Genomic DNA, 23,400 nt, shown 5'->3' on the forward strand with positions numbered 1-23,400 from the left:
TATAGACTAAAGAAAGACAATAGAAGCACTCGTATAAACTGCTTTGTAGAAAATAAGGTTTTGTAAAAGAACTCGTGGTATACAAAAGGAAAGTAAAGCTATTAAGGCGCTACAGTCATAGATAATTCAAATTGATCAATAAAGGAGAAGAAAGGAACATAAAAAAAAGAAAAAAAAAATATACTACCGAGGTAATCCACCACTGGCAAAGATAAAACACCAAGTGTAACTTTCGCGAAATAATTATTGAACGAATATACTACAACACTTTGCGTTTTTTTATATTGATTTCATTTTATGAGACGCAATTATATATACATATATATATATATATATATATATATATATATATATATATATATATATATATATATATATATATATATATATATATATATATATATAATAAACAAGGTTGAAATAAAGAATTCTCTAAGCGCGCCAACGTGTAATGGAAACTCTACGCTCAAGTTGTTTAATTGTATTCGTTGGTGACATCTGGCACCTTTTTTTTTTTAAGGGTAACCAGAGTGAGTTACTCCAAACACTAGAGTATGTATGTGCAAGGCATTCCGTTTGCACGAAGGCTGTAACTGTAAGATAAGTGTCCTTTTGTTTCGACTGTGGAACTTAAATAGTGTGTGAGAATTGATTACTTCTGGTAGTTTTGATCTGATCGAGGTGAGTGACTAATATTAAGCTCTATTGGATTGATGATACTCTGTTTCGTAAATTATAATAAACCTTAGTTGTAGTTCTGAAGGTGTGATTTCGTACGAATTGAAACATTTTGGTTCCTCTCTCTCTCTCTTACACACAAACATATGGCCTACATGTAGGCTACACACACACACACACACAAACATATGGCCTACACACACACACACACACAAACATATGGCCTACACACACACACACATACAAAAAAATATGGCCTACACACACACACACAAACATATGGCCTACACACACACACACACACACACAAACATATGGCCTACACACACACACACACACACACAAACATATGGCCTACACACACACACACACACAAACATATGGCCTACACACACACACACACAAAAAAAACATATGGCCTACACACACACGCACCACAATCATCATCATCTCCTACACCTATTTGACGCAAAAGGCCTCGGTTAGATTTCTCTAGTCATCTCTGTCTTGAGCTTTTAATTCAATACTTCTCAACTCATCATCTCCCACTTCACACTTCATAGTTCTCAGCCATGTAGGCCTGGGTCTTCCAACTCTTCCAGTGCCTTGTGGAGCCCAGTTGAATATTTGAACTAATCTCGCTTGGGAAGTGCTAAGAACATGCTCAAACCATCTCTATCTACCCCTCACTGTGAACTCATCCACATATGGCACTCGAGAAATCTCTATTATAGTTTCATTTCTATTCTGGCCTGCCATTTAACTCCCAATATTCTTCTGAGGGCTTTGTTCCATATCTGCAAAATCTATTGGAGATTGTTTCATTGCCATACCACGACTCGTGTCCATACAGTAACACAGATCTCACTAAACTGATATATAGTCTTATTTTCATATGTAATTTCAGGCGATTTGATTTCCAAATTTTACTTAACCTAGCCATTATCTGGTTTGCTTTTTTCAACCTTTCACTAAACTCTAATTCTAATGACCCTGTATTGGAGATCATAGTTCCCAAATACTTATGATTCTACATTATTAACCCTTTCTCCTTTCAAAAAGATTTCATTTTCCATTGCATATTCCACACACACACACACACACACACACACACACACACACACACATATATATATATATATATATATATATATATATATATATATATATATATATATTATACTATGACTCGTGTTTGGGAACCAAACATATAATATAATAAATTTATATATTACAGCTGGCAAGCTAAACAACCTCTCTAGTTCCAAACTCACTTGTTACATTAAATCACATTAAATCTGTTACATCAAATCTTTTACATTAAATCTGTTACATCAAATCTTTTACATTAAATCTGTTACACTTGTAAATATTACTGCACGAACTCTGAGACAGTTAAATAACTCCCAGACAGCAATATATAAAACTCTGGATACCCAAAGGTTTCTCAAGTACACTCAAAACTAAACTGGGAATATTCTTAAGAATTATTTAAACAAACTTACTACGGTTCTTTACAGGAGACAAGCGAATACCGCTTTAAACCCTGGTCATTGGAATAATACACTACTTTGAAGAGAATTTACATAAAACAAATAAATCACTCGAAATATTAAGTCTGAACAAAACTTAGATTAAGACGAAAATTTTACGATCTGAAAATTATTTAATAAGTTGCTTTAAATGTTAAATCTGAATAGACCTTAGACTAAGACAAAAGAAAAACTTATGAAAATTATACAATCACTTGTTTCAATTGAAATATATATATATATATATATATATATATATATATATATATATATATATATATATATATATATATATACATATACACTGTATATGAGTGTGTGGGTGTGTGTATTCAACAACTAACCACATCCATGTAAATAACCTGCTAATGGAAAAATCAACAGAATATGACAAACCACTGTGTATGCCATTATAAAGTATGAGAAAGCTTTTGATTCCGTCAAAAGCTCAGCAGTAATGAAAACCCCTCAGAGACAAGAAATAGATGAATCTTATGTTAGAACTCTTGAAGATATCTACAGTATATAGAAAGTACAGCTATCCTAAAACTACATAAAGATAGTGAGAAAATTTCAATTGAGAAAAGGAGTTAGACAAGGAGACCCTATCTCTCCTAAATTATTCACAGCATGCCTAGAAGTTTTTAAAAATATAAATTAGGAAAATGTAGGAATTAATATAAATGGGGTATACCTTAAAAATTTGAGATTTGCTGATGACATAGTTGTTTTAGGTGAATCAGGAGAGGAATTGTAAAAAATGATAAAAGATTCGAATAGAGAAATATAGGACTGAAAATGAATATGAGTAAAACTAAGAGCGTGTTCTATGAAAATGCAGTGACAACAAATAAGGGTTATGAACAAACCTTTAAAGATTGTTAACGAATATACATACTTAGCATACTTAGGACAGACAGTGTTTCCCCAGAACAAGAGACCAAAATTAAAAGAAGGATAAGCATGAGATGGAGACCTTTTGGTAAACAAAATGAGATTATGAAATGTAAAATGCCACTTTCTCTAGAAAAGAAAAGTATTTAATCAGATGGTCCAACCAGTTTTAACTTATGCATCAAAAACTTGGAGTCTTACTAAAGCCTTAGGACATAAGCTATTTACAACTCAAAGAGCTATGGAAAGAATAATGATGGGATTAACACCAAGAGACCGAAAAAGGACAACATGGATACGAGAGCAAACTAAAGTAGAGGATATTCTAACAACGTGTGAAATAAAGAAATGGACATGGGCACGGCATATAATGAGAGTGACATAATAGACGGACAATAAGAATGATTGAAAGGGTCCCTAGAGATTGCAAAAAACCAGGGGAAAGGAAGAGAAGATGATGGATTGAGGAGCTAAGAAAATTTGCTGATATAGACTTGCATAGAAAGACAATACACAGACACGAATGGAAGAACATCTCTGAGACCTTTTTCCTGCAGTGCACTAGCCAAAGATGATATAAGAACACAGTATGTACAGCCCGCGGTAAGCGAGGGTCACCCAATCTCATAGAGACCAAAGCGACTGGAAAGCCCAGAATGTGTGAAAGGAAAAGTGACAACAACTGGTGAAAGAATGGTTCCAAGTATTGTCTAGTTAACGGAAAATTGGGTATTTTAAACAGCATGTATGGTCTGCACTTCGACAATTCCTATATTTAAAAAAACAATTAAATGCGTTCTATTATTTACGCCAAAAAGATCTATCATTAAAAATTGGTCTTAAAAAATGTACCGTCATGCCTACAACCAAATTATACTGATTATATCATTAACTAGAGGGGCACTCAGTAGAGCGCAGACCTCTGCCGCGGCAGCTTATTTCCAGACCTTTTGCTCGACCTTAACCTTGACCTTTGACATTAACATGTATTAATTGGCGTGGATTTTCATACACTCAAATATGAACCAAGTTTGAAGTCTCTGTGACAACGATGTCCAAACTTATGGCTGATTACGTGAATTGGACATTATGCTTTACCGTGACCCTGTCCTTTGACCTTGACCTTCCAAAATTTATTCGTTCCCAGCTTATTACTTGACAGTTAAGCCCTGCAAGTTTTATTACTCTACGATTAAAATTGTGGCCAGGAAGCTGTTCATAAACAAACAAACACACACATAAACAGAGGTGGAAACATAAACTCCTTCCAACTTCGTTGGCGGAGGTAATAATGAAGGGAAAAGTAATTATGTCAAGAGAAAGATTTAGAAATTTGAGATTCTCGGATGGAAAAAAAAATTATCCAAAACGTAATTCAAAATATTAAAGATGGAATGACGTAGGGTTTTATTAATATTATTATCATTATTATTATTACTATCCAAGCTACAACCCTAGTTGAAAAAGCAAGATGCTATACGCCCAAGGGCTCCAATTGGGAAAAATAGCCCAGTGAGGAAAGGAAATAAGGAAATAAATAAACGATGAGAAATAATTAACAATAAATCATTGTAAAAACAGTAACAACGTCAAAACAGATATGTCATATATAAACTATAAAAGGACTTATGTCAGCCTGTTCAACATAAAAACATTTGCTGCAACTTTGAACTTTTGAAGTTCTACTAACTCCACTACCCGATTGGGAAGATCATTCCACAACTTGGCCACAGCTGGAATAAAACTTCAAGAATACTGTGTAGTATTGAGCCTCATGATGGAGAAGGCCTGGCTGTTAGAATTAACTGCATAAGGAAAACCCCGATGTACTGTATAACTCTGTACAACTAAATTATAGATAGAAATGATGGAAAAAAATTATTTTCGATCAAATTGCAACAACGACTGATTATGAGAACAAAATCCGCTTGAAAAAAAAAGTTACGAGACGGAATTGTTTACAGAACAATCTAATAATTTTCTTTTCGGTAGGTCTCTCTCTCTCTCTCTCTCTCTCTCTCTCTCTCTCTCTCTCTCTCTCTCTCTCTCTCTCTCTCTCTCATATATATATATATATATATATATATATATATATATATATATATATATATATATATATATATATATATATATATATATATGTGTACATTATATATGTATATGTATATATATGTATGTATATATATAGTATATATATGTATGTGTATATATATATATATATATATATATATATATATATATATATATGAACATATATCACAAGCACACGTGATTTTAATTAATGTAAATATCACCCACGAATGGCATTTAATACCGAATCCTATCTTGGGAATATATATATCCAGAAGCTGTTACCATAAAATGAATTCCAAGTGGATATATATTCCCAAGATAGGATTTGGTATTAAATGCCATTCGTGGGTGATATATATATATATATATATATATATATATATATATATATATATATATATATATATATATATATATATATATATATATATATATACTGTATATATATATATATATATATATACTGTATATATATATATATATACATATATATGTATATATATACATATATATATACAAGAAAATTTCATAACAAGACGAATACCAAGTTATGGTGAACAGCCATACCATTCGTAAAGAATTAATCAACATTTGTCAATCCGTTCAATACAGTCTTACTAGCATTATTATTACTACTATTATCATTACTAGCTAAGCTACAACCTTAGTACGAAAAGCAGGCTGCTAAAAGGCCTAGGGCTCCAACAAGGAAAGTAGCCCAGCGAGGAAATTAAACAAACAAATAAATAGATAAACAAATAAATAAATAAATAAATAAATAAATAAATAAACAAATAAATAAATAAATAGACAAAATATAAAACATCTGAAGATCAGGAAGAACGTTAAAATAGTTCCGTCATATATAAACTACGAAGTGACTTACGACAGAGATTTATGACAATTCTTTCGACATGAAAACATTTTTGTTTTCAAGAAAAATATCTAAGTTTAGCTCCGTATCGATTCCATGGCAGAGGAATATAAATCATGTACAACTGGGTGTACAACTGAACAAACGGTTTCACTACGAGCGAAAAAAAAGCGTACGTCTCCTGTAACTCAGCAACGCTAGAAACCAGACTCAAAACATTGGTGGAGTGTACATATAACATCATCATCATCAGCCGTTACTATTCCACTGCAGGGTTCCTGGTTCCTTATTGCTCACACCGCAAAATAGATAGATAGATAGGTGATGAAATAGGACTAGTTACTGCCATTGTTCAAGGTTAAAATATGTATTGAGATAGGACTGGTTACCAAAATGTGCTGAAATAGGACTAGTTACTGCCATGTATTGAGATAGGACTGGTTACCAAAATGTGCTGAAATAGGACTAGTTACTGCCATGTATTGAGATAGGACTGGTTACCAAAATGTGCTGAAATAGGACTAGTTACTGCCATGTATTGAGATAGGACTGGTTACCAAAATGTGCTGAAATAGGACTAGTTACTGCCATGTATTGAGATAGGACTGGTTACCAAAATGTGCTGAAATAGATAGATAGGTGTAAATCTTCTAAGCTTATTCTTATTGTTATCAAGCTTATATTACCCGTGCCTTAAATAAATTAATACAATAATGAGATTCTCAATCTTTACTTTTATCCCATTCTACCTTGAAATTAGATAGGATAACACCCTGCTATCATCAGTTTTGGCAACTTGTTGTGGTCAGTTTGGACTTCTTAAATTCTTCTTTCATAGCATTGCCCTAACTATAAATGCAGCCAGATCCCTGCTAGGATTTTTCAGCTTACACTTATGTCTACATTCATTAGCTGTCCTAATTTTGGGCATAAAAATAAATGTTCGGTAGTATCTTCCCCTTTGCATAGGTCACACAAATTATCTTCATATTTTCCCTGACATTCGCTTTTAAATTGAGCATATTTAATCTTGTCTTCATTACAAGGGACGCCTTATCCAGATTCATTTCTCTGATATAAGGCTGTGGGTCATTTCCTTCAATAAATCTTGATTTTTCTCATCACTTTCTTTTTTTCTTCAGGACAAAAACCTCAGATGTGTCCTTCCACTCATTTGTACGCTTACGGTCTTCTTATACCAATCTATAACAGCAAATTTTCTTACCTCGTCCATCCATCGTCTTCTCTTTCTTGTCTTGCTTCTTTTATAATTTGTATCTTATTTCTCTTTATCTTGTTTTTTTAAGTTTTTATAGTTTATAAAGTATATGGATGATATAAATTAATGTTACTATTCTTAAAATATTTTATTTTGATTGTTTAATACTTCTCTTCTAGTTTATTTATTTCCTTGTTTCCTTTCCTCACTGGGCTATTTTTCCCTATTGGAGCCCTTGGGCTTATAGCATCTTGTTTTTTTTTTTTTTCAAACTAAGGATGTAGCTTAGTTTGTAATAATAATAATAATAATAATAATAATAATAATAATAATAATAATAATAATGTTATTCTGTCATTCTAATTATATATCCTATATCAGTTGACCCTTAATCCGTTATATTTAACGGGTGGATAATACTTATACTAACTCCAGTTTTATTTCAAGTATTTTATGTTCACGTATAGTCAGGATCTTAAGTGGTTTAGTAGGCCTACAGTGAACTAGCAAAATTATAGAATGATACCGAGTTTTGCTAGAAGGATTTCGCTTATTGTCCTCGTGAAGTTAGAAGATTATTCAAATCTGCGGCTGAGTTCCATGCGTCATTTCCAAAGACCAGTAGGCCTACTGAGACTATGAATATACTGTATATATTCCGTGGATACAATATTCTTGAAATAATAATAAATAACAAGAAAACCTACTGTAACGGCAACAGTTGTATCATTATAATTACCGTAAATAAAGAAAAACCAACATATTTCCCCTTTTGGTAACCAGACCTATCTCAATACATATTTTAACCTAGAACAATGGCAGTAACTAGTCCTATTTCAGCACATTTTGGTAACCAGTCCTATCTCAATACATATTTTGACCTTGAACAATGGCAGTAACTAGTCTTATTTCAGCACATTTTGGTAACCAGTCCTATCTCAATACATATTTTGACCTTGAACAATGGCAGTAACTAGTCTTATTTCAGCACATTTTGGTAACCAGTCCTATCTCAATACATATTTTGACCTTGAACAATGGCAGTAACTAGTCTTATTTCAGCACATTTTGGTAACCAGTCCTATCTCAATACATATTTTGACCTTGAACAATGGCAGTAACTAGTCTTATTTCAGCACATTTTGGTAACCAGTCCTATCTCAATACATATTTTAACCTAGAACAATGGCAGTAACTAGTCCTATTTCAGCACATTCTTTAACCTAGAACAATAATTATAAGTATGCCTATTTCAGCACATTAACCTAGAAATATAAAAATGATTAGGCCTATTCTAACACATTCTTATGGTCGTAGCTTGGTTATTCACTCTCACGTAGCATTATTTAATTCATGCACCTTCACGCCCAAAGCACCACCAGAACAACAACAGAAATCGATCAATCAATAAGACGCCCACTTCCCCATTCCTAAACAAACTACTAAAGAACAACTCCATTATCCCGCCCGAACCACCCATGCATTATTAATAAAAGCAAAAAAGAAAAAAAAACTCTCCTTTCTCCCTTGTCCAGTGAGTGATCAATACTGTACTGTCCCAGCGCCACTACAGCTATCGGTCTAGCTAGACACCTACAGTCCTAGAGGTATACCATGGAGAAGCTAAAGGAACTTTCTTCATTTGGGTGACCTGTGACCCCATTCGAGATCATGTGAAGCGAGATGACCTACCTCACCGACAGCATGGGATTGGTTAGCAGTATAAGACAGACGGTGAGTGTCTTTATTAAATGAAGCTTGCAGATCTCTTGCTTGAGGGTACACTCAGGCATACTATTCTATCTTATTTCACTTGTTTTTTTTTTTAGTTTTTATAGTTTATATAAGAAAGATCTATATAAATGTTACTGTTCTTGAAATGTTTTATATTAATTGTTCATTACTTGTCTTGTTTCCTTTCCTTGGACCTATAACATCCTACTTTTTCAATTGGGGTTGTAGCTTGGATAATAATAATAATAATAATAATAATAATAATAATAATAATAATAATAATAATAATAAAAGTGCGTAAGATTCAAAACTCACAAGAATATAGGTTTTAAAAACACTGGAAATATTTCTAGGACAATCATTTATCATGAATTAGTAGGCCCACAATAAAAACTTTTCCCTACATTATTGATATAATAAAATTTTGGCGAATGAATGACGGCAGGCCTACAATTTCTTAAAAAACAAATTAGTAATATTACTCGTTTTGTAATCATTAGTTTTTTTTCCATTACAAACATGTTCTTGTAACTATTTACACTTGAGAGGTGGAAAACAAATGATGTTCAAGAACTACCATATAGTTAGGTAAAAAATCTCTAAAATAGACTACAAGTATAATAAATGAAATATTCTAACCATGACACTACAAAATCAAACCATTGTTCTCTTGTCATGGATAGTGACATAGCCTCTGTACCATGGTCTTCCACTGTCTTGGGTTAGAGTTCTCTTGCTTGAGGGTACACTCGGGCACACTATTCCATCTAGTTTCTCTTCCTCTTGTTTTGTTAAAGTATTTAAAGTTTAGAAATATTTATTTTAATGTTGTTACTGTCCTTAAAATATTTCATTTTCCTTGTTTCCTTTCCTCACTGGGCTATTTTCCCTGTTGGGGCCCCTGGGCTTATGGCATCCAGCTTTTCCAACTAGGGTTGCTGCTTAGCAAGTAATAATAATAATAATAATAATAATAATAATAATAATAATGTTACGAATAGGCCTATCATCAATAAACTTTTCACTTCCCAAGACCTGGCTCAGACAAAAGTATGCAAGGTGACCTCATTTCAAAAGGAGTCAAAATTTCCGGTTAAGTGACCTTCAAGTCACCATTCCTAAATCAACATTGTTGACAAATATTGCAATTATGTAAAATCATTACTCTACAACTATGGAAATGGTCACTTACAGCGTTAAAGGCATCTTCTCGCTAGGCCTAAGATTCTCTCGGCTGACTCCGGGAAATTCAGGTGTACATTTTCCTGCAAGAGAAGAACTTGTTACAACAATCACTACCTTATAAAATACCCTTTATCACAAATGGTCTTTTCAACTTCACCAAATTTCATGTGTTGAATATCCTTACCAATATTATTCTCCAAATAAATTCAAACTTGAAAGCAGGCTTAAGCGATAAAACATAGTGAACTTCAATAAGGTCTATCTTGATATACACTATATCCCTATTGATATTTCACAATCTCCAAATGGCAGTTTTTCTGACACAAGATTTTCCAACCCTACTTAACAATTCCTTTGATATCTTAGGAATTATCGCAAGAGGTATAAAGAGTTAGAATTGAATCTTGAGATAATATGGCTTTGAATAACATACATGATCATTTATTTCCCTTTTGGTAGTTGTTGTACAGTATTCTTAATTCTTTTAATATGATGTTCGTCAATTGTTTTTGCGCAATTTGGATACTGTTACGTCTAATATATGTTTTACAGACATGCACACTTTTCCTCTACTTGTTCTATGGGGGTTTAGATAACCTGTGTCATAACAGCATACTCTACAGCAAATTTGTGTCCTAACAGCATACTTTGCTGCAAATTTGTGTCCTAACAGCATCCTTTACTGCAAATTTGTGTCCTAACAGCATCCTTTACTGCAAATTTGTGTCCTAACAGCATCCTTTACTGCAAATTTGTGTCCTAACAGCATACTTTACTGCAAATTTGTGTCCTAACAGCATCCTTTACTGCAAATTTGTGTCCTAACAGCATCCTTTACTGCAAATTTGTGTCCTAACAGCATACTTTACTGCAAATTTGTGTCCTAACAGCATACTTTACTGAAAATTTGTGTCCTAACAGCATACTACTGTTAATTCGTGTCCTAACAGCACATTCTACTGCAATTTTGTGTCCTAACAGCATCCTTTACTGCAAATTTGTGTCCTAACAGCATACTTTACTGCAAATTTGTGTCCTAACAGCATACTTTACTGCAAATTTGTGTCCTAACAGCATACTTTACTGCAAATTTGTGACCTAACAGCATACTTTACTACAAATTTGTGTCCTAACAGCATACTTTACTGCAAATTTGTGACCTAACAGCATACTTTACAGCAAATTGTGTCCTAACAGCATTCTCTACTTCAAATTTTTGTCCTAACAGTATACTTTACTGCAAATTCGTGTCATAACAGCATACTCTACTGCAAATTTATGTCCTAACAACATACTCTGCTCCAACCTTTTGTCCTAACAGCCTACTCTACTGAAAATTCGTATCCTTTCAGCATAGTCTACTGCTAATTTGTGTCTTAACAGTATACTCTACTCCAAATACGTATTCTAACAGCATACACTATTGCTAATTTGTGTCCTAACAGCATACTCTACAACAAAGGTGTGTCCTACCAGCATACTCTACTGCAAATTCATGTCATAACAAAATACTCTACTGCTAATTTGTGTCTTAACACCATACTCTACTGCAAATCTGAGTCCCATTAGCATACTCTACTGCAAATCTGAGTCCCATTAGCATACTCTACTGCAGATTTGAGTCCCATTAGCATACTCTACTGCAAATCTGAGTCCCATTAGCATACTCTACTGCATATTTGAGTCCCATTAGCATACTCTACTGCAGATTTGAGTCCCATTAGCATACTCTACTGCAAATCTGAGTCCCATTAGCATACTCTACTGCATATTTGAGTCCTAATGGCATACTCTACAGCAGATTTGGAGTAAGATAAAAACAGACAAAATTAATAAAAAAGTATTTTTCCTTTCCAGCAAATTGACAGAGATGACAGACCCAGCGACGAACTGCATGGCGTAGCAGGACCTTTAAAACCAGCTTATGCTCCAAATCAGGCACCATCCCTGATTGCTAGGCCCCCTACAGCCACTTCTGCATGGCAGCAGCAGTCAATGCCACCTATTTTCCTCAAAAACTTTCCTTCGAGGTCTTTCAGTGGGTCCCTATCAGTCTTAGACGATGAAGATAGGTCAAGGGACATTGTGCCAGATACGTTTTCGACAGCCGTGCCCAACTCATACATACCCTCTGTACCTAACTCATGTAAGCTCTTCCAACCTTCTGTACAAAGGCAGGAAAGTGCAAAATATGCCAACACGTGTTACAGCCCTTTGGAAATGGGTAGCATACAGGCCACAGGGATCATTCTAACCAGGGCCGCCCGCAAACTCGAGGCCACGCCGCCAGCTTACCTACGAATGCCCGACCACCCAAATATCTTACCGTCTTCTCCACCTTGCTATGGATCGCCCCAGCCTCCACCTAACACATCCCACGGATTCAGGTTAGGACGTGAAGTGTCCTCTTATCCTGGTGTGCATAAGTCACATTCGAATAGAGATTTAGTTTCAGGGCGAAATTATAGATGTAATGCCGACCAATATGGTGGGCCAAGGCCCCCATCTGTCGGTTAGTTATAAGTCATGTGGATACTATTATAATTTTGATGGAGGATTGTTGAGGAGCATTGCCCTGTTCCTAGCCTCTGTCCTTTATAAGTGACCTTTAAACCTTTAAAACACTTAGAAAATCCTAGAATATACAGACCTAGCATAGAAGTCTAATCTCTTTCAGAGTATATTTTCCATGTTTATAATGAAGCCGATATTTTAACGTGAAGGAAAGGTAACTTTTCCTCTCATATGGCATCTGCTTGAAAAATCAAATATCTGATTGCTGAATTCTAGACTGAATTCACATAAAAATCAGTTAAAGTAAAATACATGTGATAAATCTACTTCTTTTAGTAAATTGCTCTACCATGATTCTAATACATATAGTGTATGTGACCCGTCAAAATGATGTCTACATATTTGTGGTTTCCAAGCGTAAATCTCAAGGTACCCCTTTCATGAGGGTATGACTACTCTCCCATATCCGAGGAAGGGAGAGAGACCAAGTGGTCATACATCTGGCATGGCCGCTCAGTGTAACAGGAAAGAAATATATACTTATGTACAGCCAGACACACTCTTTGTTGTATAGGGGAGATGATTGCCCCTTCTTAACTTTGATCGAATCAATGTAAGTTTAAATCATAAGTTGCAATATAGTTAGAAGAGAGAATTATTAAATGTAAATGTGGGAATTAGCAATAGTGCCGAAATGACGACTACAAATCTATCCCCGATCCTTTCCAATGAAATATTTGTTGTGTATCAGCCCTATATCTTATACAGATATTAGTCTGATATGGTGAAGGATGATATGAAGAAAACAGGTTTGGGGGAAGCAGCTGCATTTGATAGAAGGCACTGGAGAGGCCGCATCAGGCAACCAACCCCTTAATGTAGTGATAACGATGGGAAAGAAGAAGAGACTAATATCTTACATAGAATTATCTAATCACATTGCTGTTATTGGTGTCTTCTTTTATGGGAAATATGCACAATAATTATTAGAAGTAGCCTAAGGTCTTTAAGATAGGTGGTCATGATTTTAACATTGACAATAAGTGGTACTTCAGAAGTTCAAACTTGCAGTGAATGTTTTTATGTTGAACAGGGTGACATTAGTCTCTCTTCGTGGTTTTTAGGTGTCAGGTCTATTTAAATATTGTTACTGATCTTTAGATATTTCATATTCTTTATTCATTACTTTTCATATAGTCCCCCCAAAATCAACCGCACTGTAGCCATCAGCTGCGTTCGAAGGAATGAGAAGCAAGAACGTATGGGGGCACTCGAAGGTGATAGGATGTGTAACGGCTCCTTATTTATCCTTCCCCTTAGTGGATTAGACTGGGTAAGGTCTGTTTGGGGTGCAGATATCTATGGTTATCTTAGGATATGTCCCTGATTATACACGATATCTTCAGATAGTCGTTTCCGGGGGTTGGAACCCTGTGATACCTGATGGTAATTCTCTTGTAATATCAATCGCAAAAATATTATACTATAGAAGTTGCCAGAAGGAACTTCCATTAGGACGACATGGCTATCTCACCCAAAAATAGATTTTTTCCTACGTCAAAATCCCTTTTATTTCCTTTTTTGTTGAAGCCCTTGAACTTATAGCATTCTGCTTTTCCCACTAAGGTTATAGCTTAGCTAGTAATAATGATAGACAAGAGTACTGAACTATCAAATTCCTCATCACTGATGGAACTAAACATTGTTAAAAAATACTAGGCCTTAAAATTATTAAAAGTAAATCAAGCGTACGAAATTTTAAAATAACAAATGTAACCTTCCTTTAAAATAACAGCGCATATTTATGTCACATTATCTTAGGAATAAGTAAATCATTAGATAGAGAATTTAGGATTTGTTCTGGTGTAAATTTCTATGTTGCGAATAAAGTGCGCTGTACTACTGCAGGAAATGCTGTTTGCCAGTATGTCGTACTTTATCTTTAAGGATGTGAAAAACATCAAAATAATTAACAAAGGGACTTTCTCAGCATGGGTGAACCGCAATAATCAACAGTGAATAATAAAGGGATTGACACCTTTCTCAAGTTACCATCAAATGTGAATTCTTTCTTAAGAATAAAGACAAATCAACGTGGGTTTACGCGCTATGAAGTAAAGGGTGTGGCTTGGTGCACTTGCTCAGAGTGAGGTGTACCAGGAATTACTGTGTCCAACTGTACATCAGCCATGTTTTCGACCTTTATTTGTAAGATATGCCAAACAAGATTACTTTTAAAGTAGGGATCAGTCAGCCCTTGAAATAATTATGTTGTGCAATATAAACATATCCATATTTTGTTTAACAAAGCTTTTGCAATTAATGACTGTGCAATATAAACATGTATTCTGTTTTATAAAGTCATTCATGTGCCAACAATAAACGGGTGATGTTTATATCTGTCTCATTATCCTATTACTATATCAATTCAAATGAAACAAAATTTTATTTTAAAAAAATATGGCACTTTGATAAACAAAGTCAATCCTGTTCGTAATACTATACTCAATTTTTTTTAATGAGGCGCATTTGCACAGGCTCGCAGCGGAGCCCTTTTAGCTCGGAAAAGTTATCCTGCTATCTGATTGGTTAGAATTATCTTGTCCAACCAATCAGCGACCAGGAACTTTTCCGAGCTAAACGGGCACCGCTGCGAGTCGGTGCAAATCTGCCTCACTAAAAAGAATTGACTATAGGTATGCAGTTGATTCTAATAGTCAGGCCTTCTCCATCATGAGGTTCAATATTCAGTATTCTAGAAGTTTTATTCCAGCTGTGACCAAGTTGTGGAATGATCTACCTGATCAGGTTGAATCAGGGTAACTTAAAAACTTACAGCGAATGATTTCTATGTTGAACAGGGTGACTAAAGTCTCTTTTTATAATTTATATATGAAAGATCTGTTTAAAGTTGTTACTGTTCTTAAAATGTTTTATTGCAGTTATTCATTAATTCTCCAGTAGTTCATTTATTTCCTTATTTCCTTTCCTCAATGGGCTATTTTTCCCTGGTGGGGCTCTTCGGCTTATCGCATCCCACTTTTCAAACTATAGTTGTAGCTTAGTTAATAATAATAATAATAATAATAATAATAATAATAATAATAATAATAATAATAATAATTTCCCCTTGCACTCCATGTCTAGTTGTCATTTTTTTTTTTGGGCAAAGTATAATAATTTCATAATATTTAGACATAGTTGTACTAATGTTAAAAGCTATTGCTTTCATTATTTTAAGTGGCTAGTAGTTCTTACACTGACAACAAAATACCTCCTTGTGAGAACAAGTCTGAAAAGCTGACATTTCATTCATTAGTTTTTCTATATATATATATATATATATATATATATATATATATATATATATATATATATATATATATATATATATATATATATATATATATATATAGATAGATAGATAGATAGATAGATAGATAGATATTAATGACTTCCTTTGAGACTAGAAAATGAAAACATCATACTGAATACGACATATTTTCGATAAAAAGTTTCGTTCATTAGTTTTTCGTCAATAAAAAAAAGAAAAAAAAAATATATATATATATATATATATATATATATATATATATATATATATATATATATATATATATATATATATATATATATATATATATATATATATTCATGACTTCCTTTGCAACTAGATAATGAAAACATCATGCTGAATGTGATATATTTTCGATAAAAAAGTTTAATACTTAGAAATAATTTCTATGGACCTGGGGAAAGGCCGTCTAATCATGAGGTTTATCTAAGATACCCCTTTCGGACGAGAGTAGTTTTCTTATTTCAAAAGAAAACGCAAAAACGTAAATCTTAGATTAACTTAAATATTCTTGAGTCTTACCTCATTGACAGCAAATTGATTGCAAGATTGAATTAGAATGATCGAATATGAGTTGATTGAGTGATTAAAAAGCTAAAATCATCAACTGCAGAATCGATAAAATTTTGTTGAATATTTGCATAATTGTTAAAGAGTAAATTACATACATAAGACTCAACTATCAATTCAAAGAATTTTTTTTTTCATTCGCTGTTATTCATGAGTAAAGAGAGAGAGAGAGAGAGAGAGAGAGAGAGAGAGAGAGAGAGAGAGAGAGAGAGAGAGAGATGTTTGGAGAAGCAGAAAGCTACAAGCCCAAGGGTTCTATACAGCTAGGAAAAACAGCCCAGTGAGGAAAGGAAATAGGGAAATATTAAATAAACTATATGTAAGTAATGAATAAAAACATAAAATACCTTAAAAGCAATACCATTAAAATAAATCAGTCATATATATAAACTATAAAACAGGAGTTATATCAGCTTGTTCAACACAAGAGAATTTACAAAAAGTTTCAACTTCGAAAGTTCCATAGATTCCACGATCTGGTCACATTGAAATAAAACTTTTAGAATACTGTGTAGTATTGTGCCTCATGATCATGATGGGGAAGGCATGATTGTTATAATTAACTGCATACCTACTATTACAAACAGGATAGTATTGTCAGGGAAGATCTGAATGTAAAGGATAGTCAATATATATATATAAATATATATATATATATATATATATATATATATATATATATATATATATACTGTATATAATATATATATATATATATATATATATATATATATATATACGTGTAAGTGTGTATGTTTCTTGAAAGTAATTATGTGTTCATATGTGCGAGTGTTTTTGTACACAGGTATACATATGTATGTAAAAGAGTGCACATGTTGTACATACATACATACATATACCAAAGGCACCTCCCCCAATTTTGGGGGGCAGCCGACAACAACAAGAAACAAAACAAAAAGGGGACCTCTACTCTCTACGTTCCTCCAGCCTAACCAGGGACTCAGCCGAGTTCAGCTGGTACTGCTAGGGTGCCACAGCCCAACCTCCCACATTTCCACCACAGATGAAGCTTCATACTGCTGAGTCCCCTACTGCTGCTACCTCCGCGGTCATCTAAGGCACCGGAGGAAGCAGCAGGGCCTACCGGAACTGCGTCACAATCGCTCGCCATTCATTCCTATTTCTAGCACGCTCTCTTGCCTCTCTCACATCTATCCTCCTATCACCCAGAGCTTTCTTCACACCATCCATCCACCCAAACCTTGGCCTTCCTCTTGTACTTCTCCCATCAACTCTTGCATTCATCACCTTCTTTAGCAGACAGCCATTTTCCATTCTCTCAACATGGCCAAACCACCTCAACACATTCATATCCACTCTAGCCGCTAACTCATTTCTTACACCCGTTCTCACCCTCACCACTTCGTTCCTAACCCTATCTACTCGAGATACACCAGCCATACTCCTCAGACACTTCATCTCAAACACATTCAATTTCTGTCTCTCCATCACTTTCATTCCCCACAACTCCGATCCATACATCACAGTTGGTACAATCACTTTCTCATATAGAACTCTCTTTACATTCATGCCCAATCCTCTATTTTTTACTACTCCCTTAACTGCCCCCAACACCTTGCAACCTTCATTCACTCTCTGACGTACATCTGCTTCCACTCCACCATTTGCTGCAACAACAGACCCCAAGTACTTAAACTGATCCACCTCCTCAAGTAACTCTCCATTCAACATGACATTCAACCTTGCACCACCTTCCCTTCTCGTACATCTCATAACCTTACTCTTACCCACATTAACTCTCAACTTCCTTCTCTCACACACCCTTCCAAATTCTGTCACTAGTCGGTCAAGCTTCTCTTCTGTGTCTGCTACCAGTACAGTATCATCCGCAAACAACAACTGATTTACCTCCCATTCATGATCATTCTCGCCTACCAGTTTTAATCCTCGTCCAAGCACTCTAGCATTCACCTCTCTCACCACTCCATCAACATACAAGTTAAACAACCACGGCGACATCACACATCCCTGTCTCAGCCCCACTCTCACCGGAAACCAATCGCTCACCTCATTTCCTATTCTAACACATGCTTTACTACCTGTGTAGAAACTTTTCACTGCTTGCAACAACCTTCCACCAACTCCATATAACCTCATCACATTCCACATTGCTTCCCTATCAACTCTATCATATGCTTTCTCCAGATCCATAAACGCAACATACACCTCCTTACCTTTTACTAAATATTTCTCGCATATCTGCCTAACTGTAAAAATCTGATTCATACAACCCCTACCTCTTCTAAAACCACCCTGTACTTCCAAGATTGCATTCTCTGTTTTATCCTTAATCCTATTAATCAGTATTCTACCATACACTTTTCCAACTACACTCAACAAACTAATACCTCTTGAATTACAACACTCATGCACATCTCCCTTACCCTTATATAGTGGTACAATACATGCACAGACCCAATCTACTGGTACCATTGACAACACAAAACACACATTAAACAATCTCACCAACCATTCAAGTACAGTCACACCCCCTTCCTTCAACATCTCAGCTTTCACACCATCCATACCCGATGCTTTTCCTACTCTCGTTTCATCTAGTGCTCTCCTCACCTCCTCTATTGTAATCTCTCTCTCATTCTCATCTCCCATCACTGGCACCTCAACACCTGGAACCGCAATTATATCTGCCTCCCTATCATCCTCAACATTCAGCAAACTTTCAAAATATTCCGCCCACCTTTTCCTTGCCTCCTCTCCTTTTAACAACCTTCCATTTCCATCTTTCACTGTCTCTTCAATTCTTGCGCCGGCCTTCCTTACTCTCTTCACTTCTTTCCAAAACTTCTTCTTATTCTCTTCATATGACTGACCCAGTCCCTGACCCCACCTCAGGTCAGCTGCCCTCTTTGCCTCACGTACCTTGCGCTTTACTTCCACCTTTTGCTCTCTATATTTTTCATACTTCTCTATACTATTACTCTGCAGCCATTCTTCAAAAGCCCTCTTTTTCTCTTCCACTTTTACCTTCACTCCTTCATTCCACCATTCACTGCCCTTCCTCATGCTGCCTCCAACAACCTTCTTGCCACATACATCACTTGCTATCCCAACAAAATTTTCTTTTGCTAACTTCCACTCCTCCTCTATTTACCAGTTTCTCTTACTCTCACCTCATCATATGCCATTTTCAACATAGTGCGAGTTTTATATTTGCATATCCATATATATGCATATTTTTGTGTTCTTGTATGCATACAGGGGCCACCCCTCTGCCTCCTTGAGAGCTTTGCATCTCTGCTGTCATAACGGAAGAAGCTCGGAAGAACAACTCGGGGAAAAGGTTTACTGCTCCAGAGATTATTGAATCCACCTCCTACAGAACACTGAACGAAAGGTGAGACCAGAAAAAATGAAATGAGATTTCTCAAGGCCAATGTATAATGCCCCCTCCATGGAAGACAAAGGATACAAATGAGCTGGCTTGGTCAAATACATGGTCATTTCTCTCACTAGAACTTGGTAAACTTTCAAAAGTGCCTCTCCAAATCAGCCACTATTAACTTCAAGAGAGACTGATAAGAATCCTCTGGTGAAGACAAAGGATGAGACCTATCAGCCTGACCCTCTTCCTGACACTAAGGCAGACTCTAGAGATGAATTATTATCATTATTATTATTATTATTATTATTATTATTATTAGCTAAGCGACAACCCTGGTTGGAAAAGCAGGATCCTATAAGCCCAGAGGCTCCAACAGGGAAAATAACCCAGTGAGGAAAGGAAAAAAGGAAAATAGAATATTTTAAGAAAGTAACAACATTAAAATAAAAATCTCCTATATAAACTATAAAAACTTTAACAAAACAAGCAGAAGAAAAATAAGATAGAATAGTTTGCTCAAGTGTACTCTAACTCAAGACAATGGAAGATCATGGTACAGAGGCTATGGCACTACCCAAGACTAGAGAACAATGGTTTGATTTTGGAGTGTCCTTCTCCTACAAGAGCTGCTTACCATAGCTAGAGTCTCTTCTACCCTTACCAAGAGGAAAATGGCCACTAAACAATTAGTGCAGTAACCCCTTGGGTGAAGAAGAATTGTTTGGTAATCTGTGTTGTCAGGTGTATGATGACAGAGGAGAATATGTAAAGAATAGGCCAGACTATTCAGTGTGGATGTGTGTAGGCAAAGGGAAAATTAACCGTAACCAGAGAGAAGGATCCAATGTAGTACCATCTAGCCAGTCAAAAGACCCCATAATTCTCTAGCGGTAGTATCTCAACGGGTGGCTTGGTGCCCTGGCCAAGCTACTACCGTGCAATAGAGTGATTAAGCACAAACACTCTTGTCAGCTTCTGTCTTCAAAATGGAAAAAAGAACTAACCCGCTGATCCCATAATTCATAAAAGATTAAAAGGAATGTGCGCTACCTATCCTGGGTGACAAGGTAAAGAGCATTACTAAAAAATAAAATAGTCCAATTCAAAACCAACCTGGCAATACAATCACACGATCCTTGGATCAGTCTTATGCACGTCTCTGAATGGAATCTGAAGAATCAAAGGAATCAGCTAATTCAGAAGTCCTGGGAAGCACAGATTCTTCCTCTTGTACTATTGAAGGAGAATTGTATTAGCTCGGGAAGGGTCAAGACCAGACTTCTCTCACGGAGACTTGACAAGTATCCATACATGATTACAATCCCGTGTAGAGACAGGCTTGTGCATTTAGAGATTGGCTATGAAAAAAAACTCCCTCAACTGAAGTACGGTAAATGTTTACCCCTTTATCCACTACTGTAAAATGTGTTCACGAATTATCTCAGCATTCATATACCTTTTCTGAGAAGCCCGACGAACACAAAAAGAAATGTCTCACTTCCATGTTCTTCCTTCTATTAAAAGATTGGGATGGAAAAGCAGTGGAAGAGGAAGTGGAAGTCAGTGATGAGATGGAGAAAACTGAAGGCTAAACAGGTGTGCACTTATTCGACTTGAGTGACTCGATATCCCTCCAGACTCATCCATGTCCACCATGAAAAGAGTTGGGGTGGGGATCCCTGAGAGGCAACAGCAGCAGGAACAACTAGAAGGGGAATAGCTGGAACAGGGAACACGGATACCAAATGGGCTGAGATCAACTGGGATAACTAGTTCTATCATGACAGAAGCAACAGGAGTTCTTCGGAAGGGTACATAAGTAGGACTCTCCAGATAAACCTAGAGAAGGCCACAATGGCCTCTGGAGTTCTGTCATTTCTTGGGGATGCCTCTAAGTCTTAACTCCAGAAGCTGGAATGGCAAGGACAGGGCAGGAAGGGATAGTGATCACAGGGTCCAACATAACTCCACTAATGTAGTAAAGACTCTCACTTAGATGGGGCAGAGGTTAAAGAGGAACTTGAAGTTTACCTTCTACAGAGATGTAAAGGCCAATGAAAATGCTCTCACTGGGAAAAGGGCCACAGGAATTTTACGAAGACAGCACATGAAGGTGATACTGTATGTCCTTAGCACCTTTCAAGGATCAGGAAGACACTGAAAATAAGACACTGCAGCAACAAAACCTATTCTACTCTGCAACACAACGTCTACAAAATACCAGTTTCATTACGATTAAGTTGTCGTAGTAGTCACAAGGCCACACTAGCAAGGGAATAAACAGCAAGCAGGAATGCTATACAACAGGAACAAGGATGTGGCTATCAGCAGGTTTGTATAGAAAACTGCATCACAGCTACAGTTATTGGGGAAGCAATTGCATATCCTTTCCTTCTTCCTTAACATCCCTTGCAAATGTCAATATGCCAATATAATCACCTAAAGAAAAAAAAAAGATTAAAACAGCCAGACAAGGATGCCAGACATATGTCTGTACTATACGGCTGCTGAGAAAAAGTGGGAGCTCAGTGGCCTATCAGGTGGGTGGGGCTTACTTGCCAATCTCTAGCCAACTATTGCCGCCTTGTTATAAGTTTTTACAACTGCATCCAACTTTGCCTGTTTATGCAAGTCACGATGATAGAGTTACTGTTCTTCAACACTACCAAGTGGCCCACTAAACTGTGTTGAAAAGCTTGCAATGCTGAAAGCGTTGCTCGGATTTCCATTTGCAATGCTGAAAGCGTTGCTTGGCTTTCCACCTGCAGTGCTAAAAGCGTTATATCCACTTACAATGCTGAAAGTGTTGCTTGGATTTTAGCTTGCAATGCCGAAAGCATTGCTCAGTTTTCCAGCAAGTTAAAAAGCCGGCGTTTACTTCCGTGGACCACATCGGTCAGGTGGTCTGGTTCTTCAGGTGTGTGTCCCACCACTCCTTGGCTACGTCTGTGAACAGTAGGATCCCTGAAGGTGGCCTGTGAACAGTAGGATCCCTGAAGGTGGCCTGTGAACAGTAGGATCCCTGAAGGTGGCCTGTGAACAGTAGGATCCTCGATGTGATCTAAGAACAGTGGGATCCCTGGAGGTGATCTGTAAACAGTAGCATCTCTGGAGGTGGCCTGTGAACACTAGGATCTCTGGAGATGGTCTGTGAACAATACGATCCCTGGAAATGGTCTGCAAACAGTGGAATCCCTGGAAATGATCTGTGAACAGTAGGATCACTCGAAGTGGTCTGTGAACACTAGGACCTCTGAAGATGGTCTGTGAATAATAGGATCCTGGAGATGGTCTGTGAATAATAGGATCCTGGAGATGGTCTGTGAATAATAGGATCCTGGAGATGGTCTGTGAATAATAGGATCCTGGAGATGGTCTGTGAACAAT

The 23,400-nt window shown here is 36.0% G+C and overlaps 1 protein-coding gene across 1 annotated transcript; it reads left to right on the plus strand.

The window, feature by feature from the left end:
* The first annotated feature begins 560 nt into the window (after positions 1-560).
* On the plus strand, positions 561-14,813 carry LOC137617911 (uncharacterized). Its single transcript, XM_068347855.1, has 3 exons — positions 561-681; positions 8,806-9,004; positions 12,047-14,813. Exons 2-3 carry the CDS (start codon positions 8,954-8,956, stop codon positions 12,704-12,706), a joined length of 711 nt encoding a protein of 236 aa, XP_068203956.1. The 5' UTR covers positions 561-681; positions 8,806-8,953; the 3' UTR covers positions 12,707-14,813.
* The last annotated feature ends 8,587 nt before the right edge of the window (positions 14,814-23,400 follow it).

Source organism: Palaemon carinicauda, chromosome 24 (genome assembly GCF_036898095.1).
Source record: "Palaemon carinicauda isolate YSFRI2023 chromosome 24, ASM3689809v2, whole genome shotgun sequence".
Taxonomy (NCBI): Eukaryota; Metazoa; Arthropoda; class Malacostraca; order Decapoda; family Palaemonidae; genus Palaemon; species Palaemon carinicauda.